The 17,019-nt window shown below is 35.1% G+C and overlaps 1 protein-coding gene across 1 annotated transcript in view; it reads left to right on the top strand.

Annotated features, from left to right (window-relative positions):
• The window catches only part of ADAMTS20 (ADAM metallopeptidase with thrombospondin type 1 motif 20), a 101,831-nt gene that overhangs the window by 41,265 nt on the left and 43,547 nt on the right, over positions 1-17,019 (top strand). Inside the window, exons 12-20 of the mRNA XM_074827416.1 lie at positions 6,793-6,938; positions 8,311-8,492; positions 8,589-8,725; positions 9,811-9,928; positions 13,178-13,273; positions 14,475-14,641; positions 14,751-14,880; positions 15,966-16,092; positions 16,789-16,999. Of these exons, the coding sequence (XP_074683517.1) occupies positions 6,793-6,938; positions 8,311-8,492; positions 8,589-8,725; positions 9,811-9,928; positions 13,178-13,273; positions 14,475-14,641; positions 14,751-14,880; positions 15,966-16,092; positions 16,789-16,999 (1,314 nt within the window). The remainder of the gene's footprint in view (positions 1-6,792; positions 6,939-8,310; positions 8,493-8,588; positions 8,726-9,810; positions 9,929-13,177; positions 13,274-14,474; positions 14,642-14,750; positions 14,881-15,965; positions 16,093-16,788; positions 17,000-17,019) is intronic.

Genomic DNA, 17,019 nt, shown 5'->3' on the forward strand with positions numbered 1-17,019 from the left:
CAGAATTAAGAACTGTGCCATATGATTAGTTGGAGGTAGCATGCTCACTGGATGCCACAATTAATTTTGTATATACAGTTGTAATTTTTGTTGTGACGATATAAACTATATGTACAAATTAAAAACATAATAAATCACAGTGAGAACAATATATGCTACATTGAGGAGATATCAGAGCAGGTCTCTATGTATTACAAGACGTACGAGAGAGTTATTTTCCATTAGGATGGAAACTGGAATGCTTTAATTGGTGCAGTTTCCTTCTCTAAACCATCATAATTCTTGCCATCACGTTCCAGGTAGGAGCTAATTTGATGGATGTTTAGGAGATGTGAACAACTTAGAGCAGATCTTTTAGCCCCATTTTCTCTTAGGTTTCCTTGTTGCATTCTAGTCAGAAATTTCTTTGTTCTTTGAAATTTCTGCAGACCAGCAGGCTCTCGGTATTATCTGTTTGGATTATGTTTTCAACTGCTTTCTTTTCTCTTACTATCTGTTTTATTTTTTGGGAGGGTTTCTGTAGTGAGGAATTTACTCTCAGATAGTACAAAAGATTTCTCCGTGCCTTGAGCATAGGAAGTTTGGGGTTTTTTTCCTTCCTTTCTGAAATTCCAAAGAAGTAAGTTTGAGAGTGGTTCAGGTTTTGGCATGTTGAACATCTTTGTTCAGATTTAAAAAAAAAAAAAACAACCCACACCACAAAATAATGTTAGTAGGTAGAATCCCTAGATTCACTGGATTAGTTCATAATTCTAAATCTACAGGGTACAGTTTTCACAGTGTGGTTGATGTCATTCACAGAAAATACTTAATCCCATTTTATGGAGGACCTAATTAAAAGGAGTAATAAGATAGTAGTATTATGGAAAAGAAATATCTACACCGTTAAGTGTAACCAAATTGGTTACAAGCCAACTGATACACAAACTCTCCTTACACATATCCATCTCCAGCTTACACCTGGCTCAGAATCATGGCTTCTGTATAATGAAGTGATGCAGGTTTTAGCAATGTAGTTTACATGATATTCCAGTAATGGTAAGTCATCTGTTGGAGTTGGTGATGAACATCTGAGTCAAAAAAACCACTTCCAAAGAAGAATATTTGGTGAAGCCATCTATCTTCTATGAGTGGCATTCTCAGGACAAGTATTTTTTTACTATGAAAATAACAGCAAAAATACCCAGTAAAGTGTCTTTTTTTTAATAGGTTTTTTTTTCAACACTCAAAAGGGTTGCACTCTGATCCTTCATGGATTCCTGAGCAGTATACAAATATGCCCATATTCCATTAATTCCTTGGACATTGGAAGGGAGAGGTAGGAGGTAGCTATGTAATTCTGACCCAAACTTTTCCATGTCCTGGAGCTGTCCCAGTGTTCTGTATAATGACAGTTTGCTACTTAAACACCGAAAAATCAAATGTCAGAAAAGTCTGGTAAAAGCTGTTTAACAGCAAGGGAATCTACATGATATAAATAACAGTTTGATTGGAAAGCATGTGCCATTGTGCATTTGAGAGAAATGTTTATTACTTCTATTCCCTATAGATGTATATTGTATATTGAGCTAAAGTCTCTAAAAGTATCTAGAACAACTATTGAGTGAATTAAGATTTTATCCTAGTCCCTTTATAGCCACATAGAGAGGGGTACAGAGACAATCGAGAATGGGGATGCAGACCAATAAATAATTGCTTTAATCAGCAAAAGTATTACCGGTCTCTGATTCTGAAGTATATTTGCTGTTCTTCAGTTGTAGGTTACTACCCATGTATTAATTTCTTGTAAATATCATTGCATTGCTTGGCTACTTCATGAATGTAATACATGAAGATAGTTAATCTGAAAGAATAATTCATTATATGTGTGTATATATATGTAAAGTAATTATAAAAAATTCAGATGAAAGTTGGGTGATGGGGGATATGTTAACCATCTGGGAAGCAGCAGAAGTTCTTTTGAACTATAAAAACAGAGTAGAGTATATTTAAGGGCTCAAACCAAGAATTTTTACTATAAACAGGGATTTTTGTGAAATACTTTTCTGATGAGATGTGATTCAGAAAAGTTTTCTGTGGGAATATTTCAAGGGAGAAATAAAGCATGTAGATTTTTTTCAAGAAAAAGATTGAAAATGTTGAAAAAAATATTAAAATAGTGTGGGTTTTGTAGATAATTTCATCTGAGTATTAAATGTAGGCTTGTCTGAAAATCCATGCTACAGAGATACCATAGTTACAACTTCAGTTAGACATTTCTCCAAGCTCTATTTCTTCTGTCTTGTATAATGATTTTACTAAGCGCTCTGTTTTTGCTGTTACTATATGCTCTAGGCCCCACTTCTAGTCTTGGTTCTTTGAGCAATGTGTTTTCTTATAGGAAGAAGATGGAGAGCGGGCATAGGTCTAATATACAGCAAAATGTTTCCTTATATTCACTTGCAGCAGACAAGGCAGAGAGAGGTCTTTAGCAGTACATTCATTGAAGGGAATGAATGGGAACATCCCATAGACATAAATACAGCCAGAAACAGCAGCTCTGAGATTTGTGGACTTTGGCATTCATCTGAGTGGGTGTTCTTATCTTCACTCCCTGCTCATGGGGTTATGTGCTGAATCTGTGTAACTTCTAAGATTTGTACTCCTTTCCCAGCTCTATATGATTGGAATCTACTTTGAGACAGTTTATGCTCAGGCCTCAGCTACAGTCCAGATGCTTTATAGTGAACTGATCTTGTGCTGCAGCACCACATTTAGTGTTTATCCGTTTTGTGGCACCAGCTATGCCTGTTTTCCTTTCCAGCATTCAGTCCACTACAGCTTAATTTTCCTGTGCTATTCACTGGCTCATACTCATTCTCAGGGCCCTGCCTGGATATCAGGAGTGAAGAAATTGTATTTTATAAGGCAAAAAGAAAAACAATAAAATTAGATATTTGGAAGGCAAAATACAGACCATCATGTCCACTTCTGCAATGCTTTGTCCTTTTCATTTTCTCTTCATACTTGTCTTCAGTGTTCAATCATCTTTCCTTTTAGAACCACCAGCAGCTATCAGTAGCATTCGTGGAAACACATTGGTGTCTGGGAGTAGATGAATAGTTTTTCCTGAGCCTCCTTTTCTGCAAGGCTATATGGGGTTCCAGTGCATGAAACCATGTCCTCATACACTGAGCATCAGTATTTCAATCTTTGCCCCAAGATTTTCAAAAACCATGTGTATCTCTGGGAGTAGTCTGGAAAATATAGGCAGTAAGAGTGAACTTGGAGTCCTTTTCCTGCTGTGAGACATACCAGGCTGTGTATGAAGTACTTGATTTCAGAAGAGCTGTAGTCCTGATCTGCATGCATCTATCACTCTCCTTGATTCAGTCGAAATCGAGCATAGCCTGACAATTAACACTTTGATAATTTCTTTCAAAATTGCTTTCCTGGAAATTTAGCAAGTTCAGTAAGCTATAAGTTGAAAGTAACTGAAATGAGTTTACAAAGTAGGCTTAATACATAGACAAGAGTCAAAACCGCTTATTATAAACAGGTGTTTAATAAATACAAATCTGGGTACCTGTAGGTTCATTGATCCCAAATTCGAACCATTAACCCTCCCTCTCATCTCCGAGGATACAGTAATTACATGTGGATTTGAGTTGGAATTTCTGCCTTTTTTTGACAGAAAACCCAACTGTTGACCTTGACTAGATCAGAGTTGCCACTTGCTGCAATCAGTATGTTTGGAATTACGAGTGATACCCACTTTACATGATGCATACATTGTATTTGCCAAAACAAGTGTAGGAAAAAAATTGTTAGTGATTATATTTAAATTTATGAAAGTTCTGTTTACCATAGTATTCTCAGTGAAGTAATGATTCAAGCAAGCACAGAGGAACATCTGGAATGCGTCTGGTGCAGGAGTTTTCTACTGTGACTTCATCATATTGCTTCTGTAGGAATGCAGCAGAATAATAGCTGAGACAAGTTTGTTGAATAAGCTATTAAAATCCCAGATGTGAACATATGCTTTGCATTTTTATGGATCAAAATAATGCTGTTGCATAAAATTGCGTTTTACAACTCTGTCTTTTCCTGAAATCTCCCTTCAAGTTTTGTAAATATTTTTGTGGATGGAAGAAGAACCTAAACTCTAGGTCACTGTCCCATATTTGGATGCAGTATTAATTCTGTGAAGGGGGATTTAGAATCTTCAGCCTATAATAGTGAAGAAGTATTTCCTAAGACGCTAATGACAGTTCTTGGAAAGGTGATTTCTTAATGTTTCCTCATATTTAACTTATGGATACATTATGTAAAAGTCTATCTTTTATTGCTAGGTACTGGATGCTAGGTACTAGAAGGTTTGGGTACACAGGTACCCTAGGGGCATCTTGAAAAAAGTTTTAAAAACTAGCAGTAAGCACTGCAGTGAGAAATCATGTGCGGGTGTGCAGTGAAATAATGGTGTCTTTTTGGTGTTAAGTTAAAGCATTAGTCTTCGCCCCAAGCAAATGATGATTTGGCCAGTTTGCTGGCTCATTTAAATGGTTGTATGACAAGACAGATCTAGCTTTTGTTGTGTGTTTGCTTTGGGCTTGAAAATCACCTTGAATGGTCATATTCTTAGAGGAAGGCATTCAGGGCTTTAAAGATACAGCCCACGTGCAAGAGTCAGTGTTACTAAGAATTATACAGGCAGGCAGTTTTATCACAAAGTTGGGTTAGGAACTCAGAAGAGAGAATCTGATGTTGTGACTAATTACTATTTTGAGAGCAAAATGATTGTTAGCATATGAGCATAAGTATCAATATAATAAAAGTGTATACTAATTAGGAAAAAATTGCTTCTAGGAATTATTTTATGCAGTGATAAAACCACTGAACGCTATTTGAGTTTTGTGTCATTTGGGTATATTCAAAAAGAATGCACATGTCATTTCTGTATGTTCAGCAAAATTTTTGTTAATTGATAAATAAATCACAATAAATAAATTACAATAAATTTGTAACATCATAATAACTCTTGAGAAATTCTATGTAACATTTAAAATAGTTCTAAAAAGGGGGGAATCCTTGAATTATTTTATCTTCTGTCTATCAGAGGTTCTTAAATTGTTTTATGTGTCAGAGACTTTATTTTCTGAAACCCTTCTAGACTTTAAGGTAATTAGAAGCTGTTTTGTGTCACAGAGTAGAGAGGCAAAGCCTCAACTTCAGAAATAACAAGCAGTTGAGTTGATATAATCTGTTCTGATGATTCTAGTGACTGATTCACATATGTACTGCAGGGAAAGATGGAATAAGCCACTCCCTGTCAATATGACTAGGAGAATCCCTCCTGACAGCAAACATAATCATCAGTCTAATCCTGAGTCTGCAAACAGTCAACTAAAATAAAGAGTTCTCTCTATTGTGTATGAGCACTGACCCCATGTAGAGCATCCTGCCCAGTGTCTTGTCTTGTCTGGGCAGTCTTTGATGCTTCAGAGGGTGTTTGGAGTCAAGGGCAAAGTTGAGGACCTGTTATCCACATAGAAGTCAGCAGGAGACATAGTGCTGACATTATAGTATCTTGTAAATATTCTATTTTAGTATGTAAACTATTCTACTATGTTGTGATCAAATATACCACTTGGGATTTTCTAAAGCATAGAAATGAATTAGAATTCCAACTGCCAGAAGTCATCAATAGGATTAGTGCTGGTAATTCCTGCAGGTTCTTTGGAAAAAGTCATACATGCACCAATCATAAGATTCTCATTTAGACTTTTCATGTACTTTTTGAGTAACCACTGAAGTGGATAAACATTTACAGAGTCAAAGACTTAAATAGTAAATACTTAGAATTAAGAGATTGATCACTTCATTCTTCTGAAAAAAATAGCTATTAATTACAATTTTCTATAAATAATAACAGTTTACAGATATGGGGTGGTGAAGTCTCATAACTGACATGACCACAACAGAATAGTCTTGCAATCTTTGTCACCTCAATAATGTGAATTTCAGCAGATGAAATGAAAATTGCACCTCTATGTAAATTCTTAGTTGGAAATAGGTAGTTCTTAAACAGGAGTAAAATCTGAAATGACATAATAGACATTGCAATGAAGTATCTTGCTCTAAGAATTATTATTTAACTATTAATTCAGTTTTAATGGTAATAGTAATGTTGTTAAATTAGCAGTAAATATAAAATGATTGCAAAATATAGATAAAAATATAAAATATTTTACACCTATTGTTACAGGTGTGAAAGTCTGAGTTTAAGCATGAATCTATAGCATCATCTTGCTTTAGCATAAACAAGGTTTTAAATGCTTGATTGCTTTTCCCAAACAATCCCACTAGTTATTTAGCTTTTGGGATGCTCAAAACACCCTGAATTTCTTGGTGGTTTGGTATCATACCTTTTCACTTTTTGTATCATGAATTTCCAAATTAACCTGGAAGAATCTCATACATAAAAGACTAATGTAAATCTATTTTTGAAGTTTGTGCATGAAAACATATCAGGAATTCAAGATCAGGATTTTGAGATTGTTATATAGGCATTTGAATAAAGTTAAAGACCTAAAGATATATTCAACATCCAGTAGCTTTCATAGAGAACAAATAACTCTAGACAGTATTTTTGAAAATATGACTACTGGGTAAGATATCTTAAAGGAATTTGAACATTTTAGAAAATGTCCAGACCCAGATTAAGAGCAGTGAGCTCTTAAATTTTGTTCTTTCTGTGCCTGAAGTGTAATCTTTTGTTTGACTTACAAATTTTATTTTGTTTGTCCACTGCAGCACTGCCGCCATGGAATTTGTGTGAGCAAAGAAATGGAGACGCGTCCTGTAGATGGAGAATGGGGACCATGGGGACCTTATAGCTCCTGTTCAAGAACTTGTGGAGGTGGAATCAAGAGCACCACCAGGCTGTGCAATAGACCAGAGTATGTTTTTTACTGTGTTTTACATTAGTGCACAATCAGGATATTACAACATAACGGATTGGTTCAATGAAGATATTGTGGGTTGCGCAGATTAGTTCAAAGCACCAGTTAAAAAAATGCTTGTTTCAGCCATGTTTGAAAAGAGAGACTAATATGCAAAGAACTCTTAGATTACTCTTGTCTCTCAGCTATATCATTCATATTTATAGATATTTCTATTTTGGCAGGGTCTTTTTTTCTAGCTTTACTCTAAATGCTTTAAACACTGAGATGCTTTCTTTGGAGTAAAACCTGCAAAAAGAAACAGATGTATTCCCTGGTAATCTTTTAGTGAAACACTTAATTTGCTTTGATTTAAGGCTTTTTCACAAGTACCAGTTACCACCAGTAGTGCCCACAAGAAACACTGGTTACAGCAAAGTCATTTACACCTTACCTTTATAATGAGAAACTTCCCCTGACTGAATAATTCAATGTGGGTTTCATTCTGTGTAATAAACTTCAATGAGAACTTTACCCTTAACTTCTCCAGAAGCAAAAGCATAGCTGCAGCCTGGGTAGTTTAACGGTTTTTCTAGCAAGTCATGTCATCTTGATATTATCAGTGGGATAAATGAACCTCAATCAGACAACCCCATGTTATGTTATTTTCTCTGATGTGTAAGAGGCTGTAGACTAGATCCTCATTAGATATGCTTCTGTCAGTCTGTAGTAACTGATAGTATTAATATGCCATTGATTTATTCTTTTTTTCCTCCCTAAGAACCTACTAATACCGAATTATTGTGTAGCAGGGTTTATAACAGTTAGGAAATGTATTTTAGACTTTACAGGAAATGGGGTGTTTTCTACAGTTTTCCCCTTTTAGTTATTTTGATCCCCAAACTGAAACTGATATTAGGATTACAGAAAAGAGTGTGTCAGCTCCTAACTCTGTCTTCTTTCTTTGTCACTCTGTAAAATAATAATTTCAGATGACTGGGGGAGGTGCTGCTTCTGTAAAAATCGGGCTGTAATCTCAGCTAGATTGATAAAAACGTTAAAATGCTATTAAATTAAAAACATTAAATGGTTTTTCCCAGGCAAAATAATTATGACTGTAAGAGAAATAAAAATGTAATAGACATTAATAAACATCAGTATCTTGATTACCACTTGCCTCAGCAGTAGTATTTTACATGGTCTTTTTATTTTCTTCAATTGGGTATAAATGTATGCATTGTGCAATAGAAGATAAGAATGTGTGTGAGAAAGTCAGATGGCAGAATGCTGTATGAGATTTTCCTCTTTAGATCAGTGGCTCAAGTCACTTTTCATGGGAAACAGCTATTTTAGAAACTGAGTGTGTTTTACATTTACCTGTTTTTGTTAGACCAAGAAACGGAGGAAAGTACTGTGTTGGCCGCAGGATGAAATTTCGATCATGTAATACTGATTCATGTCCAAAAGGCAAAAAAGATTTCCGGGAGCAACAGTGCTCTGAATTTGATGGCAAACACTTTAATATCAATGGTCTTACATCTGCTGTTCGCTGGCTTCCAAAATACAGTGGTAGTAAGTAATTATACATTTTTTCCATTAATGAAATAGAAATGTTACTTTAATTAAAGTTTTAAAACAGACAAGAAACCTGTTGGATTTTCTTTCCAGTTTCTATGAAAGATCGCTGTAAACTTTTTTGCCGAGTTTCTGGAACAACTTCCTACTATCAGCTGAAGGACAGAGTTGCTGATGGTACTCCCTGTGGAGCAGAAACCAATGACCTTTGTGTTCAAGGCTTATGCAGGGTATTTGAATCTAAACTTATTAATTATTAAAATCAGTTTTAACAGATGGTAAAGTAGATATTAAATATTCATCCAAATGACCATTACTGAAAATATGTTAAGCAAGATGTTTTGAATTTGCTTAGGTTAATTTTAATGACTAGCAAATTAGAGATCTGGAAATGGAGGCAATTAAGTGAAGAACATACAGTTGAATCTGAAGACCCACAGTCTTTCCTCATTAAGCCTCACATGTAAGAGAGTTAATATTGTCCAAGTGAGCAGAGAGAAACTCATTCAGAATTGTCATAAAGGGAGTAAAGAAGCATGCTGTGTGTTTATTGACATCACATTTCTACTATCAAAGAAGTAAAAAAGTAGAAAATACAAGAGTAGATAGATGACATATTATTTCATTGCAAAATCAGGAGAAACTGACCCTTGAAAGGGATCGTTTCTGCATTCTTTGCTTAACAGCAATTAATAGCCCAGGTTGTTTTGCTGATTGCGGTGAAACTGAGTGAATTCAGGATGAGGAGAAAGTGTAGCCTTTTTTATAGTGTTGAATCAAGAGGAAAGAGGAAATGCCAGAGAATTGTCCTGTTTATCATAATTTTTAAAAAAGGGAAGTTTAAATAAAGATACATAAACAAAAATTGTGCTTATGCTAGTTTAACCAGCATAGTCTATGTGTATTCCTTTACTTCTTTTGCAGTAATGACAGACTTTAAAAGAATTGATGACCGTGTACACATACATACTGCTTTTAGGATTCCAAGACTTTTTAATGTAAAATAAGTTAAAATTTATACACTATGAGGTTTTTTTATACAAAATCTTTACATACTCTTATGTATTCTTATACAGTTCTTGACTTAGGTGTATTTGGATTGTACCTCCTTAGTACCACAGCACTATTATGTTTTACCCTTACATCACAGCACCCAAAAACATAAAATGCTTTTCGTGGATTGCCAAGGAAGACCAGATACATACAGTGAATAAGAATATTTTGGGGGAGTGGGAAGCTTACATTGTTTGTTTTCATTGTTTTCCATTGGACTGAGTGACACAGAGCTGTTGTATTTTTTTTTTTTTTTTTGTAGCAAGCAGGCTGTGATCACGTTTTGAATTCCAAGGCAAGGAGAGACAAATGTGGAATCTGTGGTGGTGATAATTCTTCATGTAAGACTCTTGCAGGTACTTTCAACAGTGCTCGTTATGGTATGTAGGTTTGGTTTTCTGTTAATGCACATTTCTGTATGGCTTAGAAATTATGTTTTACATTTGAGGAAGTAGGATTTCAGTGTATGTTTTTTAGGGCCTCTGTCAATAAAAAATATCACTGATTTTCAGTCACATGTGCCTTCTCAAGGATGCAGAGGCAAAACACTGTGATACATTAACCCATTCAAGGGGAAAAAAAAATCAGTCTGCTCTAAGGTCTAAACAAAAGACACGAATAAACGACATGATGAGTGTTAAAAGTACTTTAAAAGGAAGAATGCTTCCTGCTTTGCACTTTGCATGGGCTTGTCTGAAACTGTGCAGCTGAAGGACTTATTCCAGTGTCTCCCTTTGGTTGTGTAAAGAGATAGCAAGATGTCTGTTGTGTGAGCAGCTGATGAGGTTCCTTTTTTCCTGTAGTGAAAAAGATAGCCTGTGAAATATGAGCCTTCTCTTTCCAGAGAACATGGGCAGCCATGTTTATGTTCTTTCCTCTTCACTGGCATGTAGCAAATGAGAAATTTCTGAATAACCCTGGTAATTCTTTTTTCTTTGATTTAGTTTCTCTGACAGCACTACTGATAATTCTTCTATATGTAGTCCTGTCTGGGAAGTATGGAGAGACTATTGTATGTGTGTAGCAGTGCAGTTAAGTAGTTAGAGTGTAGAACATAAGGACAGAAGTCTCCAGGTTAATATCAGATTCCTAAAGGCTCCTTCATGCCGCTTCACTGATTGAAAGATACCACAGGCAAAGTGAAAATGATACCTAGAGAGCTGCCAAATAGGATCTTCATAGAACAAAGGAACTACTGATCCAAGAAGAAAGTATGCCCAGTATCCTGTTGGGTTTTTGGTTTTGTTTTGTTTTTTTCCTGGCAGAGAGCTTGCGCCAAGCAAAAAGTACCAAAAAAAGGTGGGATACAGGTATCCTTCCCAAACAAATTCTTGTGTCTGTCTGGAGAAGTTGGAAGAAGACACAGTCAGCTATTAGAGACTGGATTTCTGAACGTGTAGTCAAAACACAAGGAAAACAATCTATTATTTTGATAATTCTGGGTAAAGGACTGCCAGTGTTTTTATTGTCCACCACTATGAAAGATCTTTTTGCCTATAGGTAGCACGTGAATTCTGTCACAAATACATCTGATACAAGTGACCATTACATGAAACTGCCATTTATACAAAAATGATTGAGAGTCTCACTCTCTGCTGTTTATCAGCTTTGCATTGTCACAGACTTATTTGCTTCTATCTGAAGTTGGAGGGAAAAAAACCACCACATTTTGGGATGAGGAAAACCTGGTTTTATTATTTTGGTATTATACTTGGTTGAATTTTTTAAATTATGTTCAAATTCTTGGAATTGTAGCATATAAAAGATGATACTGAATTATACTACTGGACAGTATGCTAAACATTTGGGATTATCACACAGGTGTGCTCAAGTAGGAGTACAGCAATGCACACAAGAGGTTGTAGCTAGCTGATCACTAAAACTTCAGTGTCCTTGGGGGATCTAGGACATCACTAGGCTAATGACTGAAAACATTGTCTGAGGAAATGTTCTTATCCAAAAAAGTTCTGATTTAGGATCAGAAAATAAATATGCTAAAGTCTGTGCACTTGATCTTTTTCTTTTAACTTCACCTGGTCCCCTTCCATACTGACACAAGTCATTTTACTAAGGCAGAATTTGGAATTAGACAGTAGCAGCCCATGGTATGTGTTTGTATTCATACAGTTATATTGTTGTCATTAAGTGTTTAAGCAGTAGTGAAACAACCGTCAGAAATTCATTACAATGAAATACTAATTTATTTAGCTTCCAGTTTAGGAAATGGTAATCTTATTACTGTGCACATAATTTTTTTTTGCAATTATTATTGCATCAAATTAGATTATCTGTGGATTTCCTGAAAAATGGTCATTCTTAGTGCCTTAGTATGTAATCTGTTCTCCAGTGTAGCCTTGACAACATGCTATGCAGTTTTGTTCATAGTTTCCTCTCGTATGTTATCTTCTGTCATTCTATTACCACAAGGTTTTCAGTGTGTGAGATGAGAGGCTTTTTTGAGTGTATTTTGCTTTTCTTCCCAATACATTGGAAGATTGACCAAATGCTTTGTATTTATCCAGAGCGTGCAGTGTGTCAATTTGCAATTGCAGTGCTGCCCCCAGCTGGTAAATGTTATGGACCTGTGATTAGATGAAATGTTCATTTAAATGCATGGCATAGTTTTAATAGATTAAAAGCACTGGGAAGTTAATGAATTATGAAATTGAAAAGGATATTGCCATTTAAATTTTTACCCACAGAGGTGAGTCAACTAAAGTTAAATCATGGCAAGACTGTTAAACACAGCAAAATAAGTGGAAAAGTTAACAAAGATTATATTAATGCTTCATATTGCATGTTTGTGTTTATTATTTGTTTCAAATGTTTGCGATACTCAAGTTTTTCTTAGTCAGAAGAATCTTTTTGAATTTGTGATTAGCATCTGTGAGAAACAGCTATGCACTTTGTTTTGTTACCTTACAACAGGGCTACCATAATAGTAGTGTTAGGTATTACAGGAGACGATGACTCATTTGTGAAGCTTTTGTATTTTGAAGGGACCACACTTGGGTAACATTTTAAATAGCAGAATGTCTGTCAAGCATGGGTAGTTTGTCTGATATATCTACCTATATGTATGTCCTGCAACACTGCAGTATTTTCAGTATTTAGGGCTCGTTCTTTAGAGTGGTGTCATGCAATAGTCTTGTGAGACAGAGAAAAACTAACCCAGCTGTATAAACAGGGAGTGGAGATATTTCATGTTAAGTGACTCATTCAGTATAAAAGTTTTGTGGGTAAATTGTGAGGAGCCACGATGTTTCCTGAGTCCCATTTGATATACTTGACTGCTTTCTAGAATAGTGCTGCTCTCTTAGAGATTTTTCTGAGTAGGTTGAACTTGTTATTGGTAAAGAATTAAATTCACATTTCTGAACATAGGCATGAATTTTAATGAGCTATGAAAATAAAAATTCAACTGATTAAAAAACAAAACAAAAAACAATAACAAATTTAATATGCATGAAGATATTCACATTTCCTTCCTAAAACATCAGGGTATTCAGCAGTGGTTGTCACTGCTGCACTGTAGGGTTTTGTGAATAAAACTAGTTAAACATATGTTTGTATTTACTAGTATTTGACTATTTTTGTATATAATTAATTAGTGAATTATTACATTGCAGGTTACAATGTTGTTGTAAATATTCCCAAAGGAGCAACAAACATTGATATTCGGCAGCACAGCTACTCAGGGAAACCAGAAGATGACAATTACCTTGGTAAAAGCCTCCTGTGTATAACATTGATGGATAGTTTTCGTGCTCTTGCCAGAGGTCTGCTCTGGAGATATATTATCGGAAGTCTGAGAAAGTCCTTAGAGCAAATATCTAATTACATCGTATCATCATTTGCCTGAGTCTCCGTAGATATTCGTTTTCAGAAAAATGAGTGAGATATTGTTAGGTTTCTAATTCTTAAATGTGTGTATTCATTTGCCAGAGAATAGGAATTATAGCACACCGCATCATTATGTCAAGTTTTTACTTTGTTTGTTGTGGCAGTGTTAATTAAAACTCCACAAGTGAACTCAGGAATAATGCAGGTATTTGTGGTTTTAAATCTTAGAAGTGTACACTTTGTTTATAAACGAAGCAGTCTGATCCTCAGCAAACTTACCAGTTGTCTCACATTTCTCTTTTTTCTGTCATGTCTGAGGGTAAAGATCCCATGTTGATAGATTTGCAAGTGTGTGAGGTGGTTCTCTTTCACAGTATTTACTTTATATCTGAAGTGCCTGAGAGAATGTTGGTGCATATTTTCCTTTCGTCTCTTCTTCCATTACCATCCTACTCAACAAACTCCAGTTTTCAAAATGTTTTCCTTGCCACCTGTTGCCCTGTTGTTGCACATGCATCTTGCAGGATACAGAAACAACCCTCAGCCCTGGCACTAGCTACCATTGCAAATGTAGTAATGCCCAGATAACATGTCTTTACTAAAAACTTTATTTTTAATTTTAATTTTTAACTTGTTATTCATCTATATTGTTGGAAATTGATCATCATATTAAATTATTATTAGAAATGCTTAATAATTTATTTTTACTTTAAAATTTACTTCACTAAAAGTAGCTCTAGCAAATACAAGAATGTGGGCTGTAGAATAGGCCAGACATACATGTTTTCTTCTACAGTAGCAGAACCTAACCAAATTTAAAGTGATAACTACAGTCAACCCTTCAGCAGAACAACTATTATTAAAGTTATGTTGTTAATGCAGACAAAATCCATAACAACTGCTCAGGTGAAAGTTACTGATGGTTAGGATTAAATTCATGCATTAGAAACTGTTTGGTAGAACTTTGAAGTATTACACATGACTAAAATAAAGCTAAGTATTGAGAAGATATTAAGAGTTTTTATTGATATAATCTTTTAATTAAATAGATGCTTTATTTCCAATATTTTATTTTACTTATAGCTTTATCTGATATTCATGGGAATTTTATCTTGAATGGAAATTTTGTTGTAAGCATGTCAAAAAGAGAAATCAATATACAAGGCGCCATTTTTGAGTACAGTGGTTCAAACAATACGATAGAACGAATTAACAGCACTGATAGAATCGAAGAAGAGCTAACCTTACAGGTGCATGTTTACTTTTTTCATAAGTTTGAAAATTTGCTACACGATCATTATGTTCATAATTCTATGTTCAAATTAACTGAAAAACAGATATCGTTTTATCTCAATTAAGGTTTTGTGTGTAGGGAATTTATACAACCCTGATGTGCGTTATTCATTCAATGTCCCAATAGAAGATGGAAGTGATCTATTTACATGGGATCCTTACGGACCCTGGCAAGACTGCAGCAGGATGTGCCAAGGTACTATGAATTCTTTTGTCACCAGAACCAAAGACCTGATGGCATTTAGGAAGGGACTAGACTTAAGTACTCAGATTTTTCACCCCTACTTGTAAAAGGAGGAAACTCAGCACTCAGTAAACTTTAGCTGCACAGAGCCTTTAAGGGAAGAATGGCTTCTGATTTTGTTTTGCTGTTTTCAGTATTTATGCAGTGCAATTCTATATTCAAAACTACATTTGTGTTCCTTTCTTTTGTAGCCATAGGAGTGGTTTATAAAAAAAAAGTTTAATCAAGTTTATTTCATCTTTAGAAAGTGGTATTGTATATCTATTAATATGTATTAGGCTTCTGTTATCCTATTTCCGGATGGTCACTGATTCGTCTAGTATCTTTCATATATATTTATTTGTCTTTTTTGGTTATCTGCTACATGAGATGAAGCTATTTAAAGGTACATTTTACATTTTTTTAGCTGTTATTTGTTAGGCCATTCCAGTGTAAAAATAAAACCACAGTATGTATAAAGTATGTATATAAAGTGTATGTATGCAGATTTTCGATAGGTACTCCTATTAGCAGGTGCTAGAAATGCCTGTAGATATGTGATGGTGAATTTCTTCTGGTTTGAGTCAGGCTGTAGACATGCTTATATGATAGAGAAGCAAAGTATCTGTCAACTGTGGTACTTCTCTCAGCACTCCAGATCTTTTAGGTACCCTGTGATTAAATTTTCTGCTTCCTTAAAGAAAAGGTTCACAATCTCTAAATTAACACGGTGATTTGAAAATATGGTAATTAGCAAGGGACAGACATGGTGCATTTGGAATACTTAGCCAGATGAGTAAATGGACTGTTGCACTTTTGCAGTTTTCTGAAAGTTGGTATCTTGTGAGACCACTGTAGTACAGCTAGGAGATGGCAGGTTGTTTTCCACCTGAAATGTAGTCAGCTGCACAAAGCAGCATGTTTGAGAATCTGCTGTATACATCAATTAGTGTTAATGGGTTATCTCAGTTAAATTCCTAAATGATGAATAGAATCCATTAGTATTAAAAGACACTCTTATTTCACCCTTTATTTGCTTTTTTTGGTTGCTTTTCAAGGTATTCGAAGAAGAAGGATAACATGCATACGTAGAAGTGATCATGTGGTAGTGTCTGATCAAAGATGTGAACTTATACCGACTGTACCAGATGTCTTTGAAGAGTGTAATACAGAGTGTGAATTAAGGTAAAAAGAGGTTCCTAACTGATGGAGCTATTATGTTCTTAAATATTTTTGTTGATAGCAATTGAAAGAAATTAATTCAGATGGCTTTATCCTCTGTCATTCCATCCCTCTCTACCTCCCTCATCCCTCCTCTCTCTCCTTCCTTTCCTCAAATCTATTCGTATAATGGTTTTATATATTATGTTTACATCTCTGAATCCAGGTAGAGCTAGTGTACTTCTGTAATTTTTATTGGTAAAGTACAAAGTCTTTTGTTAAGATTGTGAATCTGTTCTGTATATCCTGGCATGAAAACTTGTATTGCTGGGCAGAATACATTATTCTACCAGAATCATATCCACAACTGGAACTAATTTTAAACAGACTTGGAGTGGTTTTGCACTCTAAGAAAGCCCATGCTGAAGTGTTCAGAGGATGAACAGTTAGAATTATAGCTTACATTTTTCAGAGTCACCCAAGGAAATTAAGACAAAAGATCCTTTAAACTTAAAAAGATGTTTTCAAGCCTATGAGTCAAATTCTTTTATATTGCTTTGAAAATTCCAGTCGTGAGATAGATTTTACAGTTTTGTCTGTTCCCTAAAATGCATACCTATATTTACATGACAATTCTTGGTACATTCTCAGGGTGCTTTATTCACCGTGGTCTTATTTTTCAAAACATAGTTAGCTTTCTATAACAGTTTATCCTTGTAGGTGGCACAATGTTGGCAAAAGTGACTGCACGTCAAAGTGTGGCCCGGGGTATCGGTCTGTAGAGATCCACTGCATGAAGTATTCTATTTCAAAAGGAGTCAGTGCTCCAGTGGATGATAAGTACTGTGCTGATCAGCAAAAACCACCAACCAGAGAGCCCTGCCATGGTGACTGTATGTTAACAAGTTGGCACTACACAGAATGGTCAGAGGTACAAATTCAAAACCTTAT

Source organism: Strix aluco, chromosome 5, assembly GCF_031877795.1.
Source record: "Strix aluco isolate bStrAlu1 chromosome 5, bStrAlu1.hap1, whole genome shotgun sequence".
In the NCBI taxonomy this organism is placed as follows: Eukaryota; Metazoa; Chordata; class Aves; order Strigiformes; family Strigidae; genus Strix; species Strix aluco.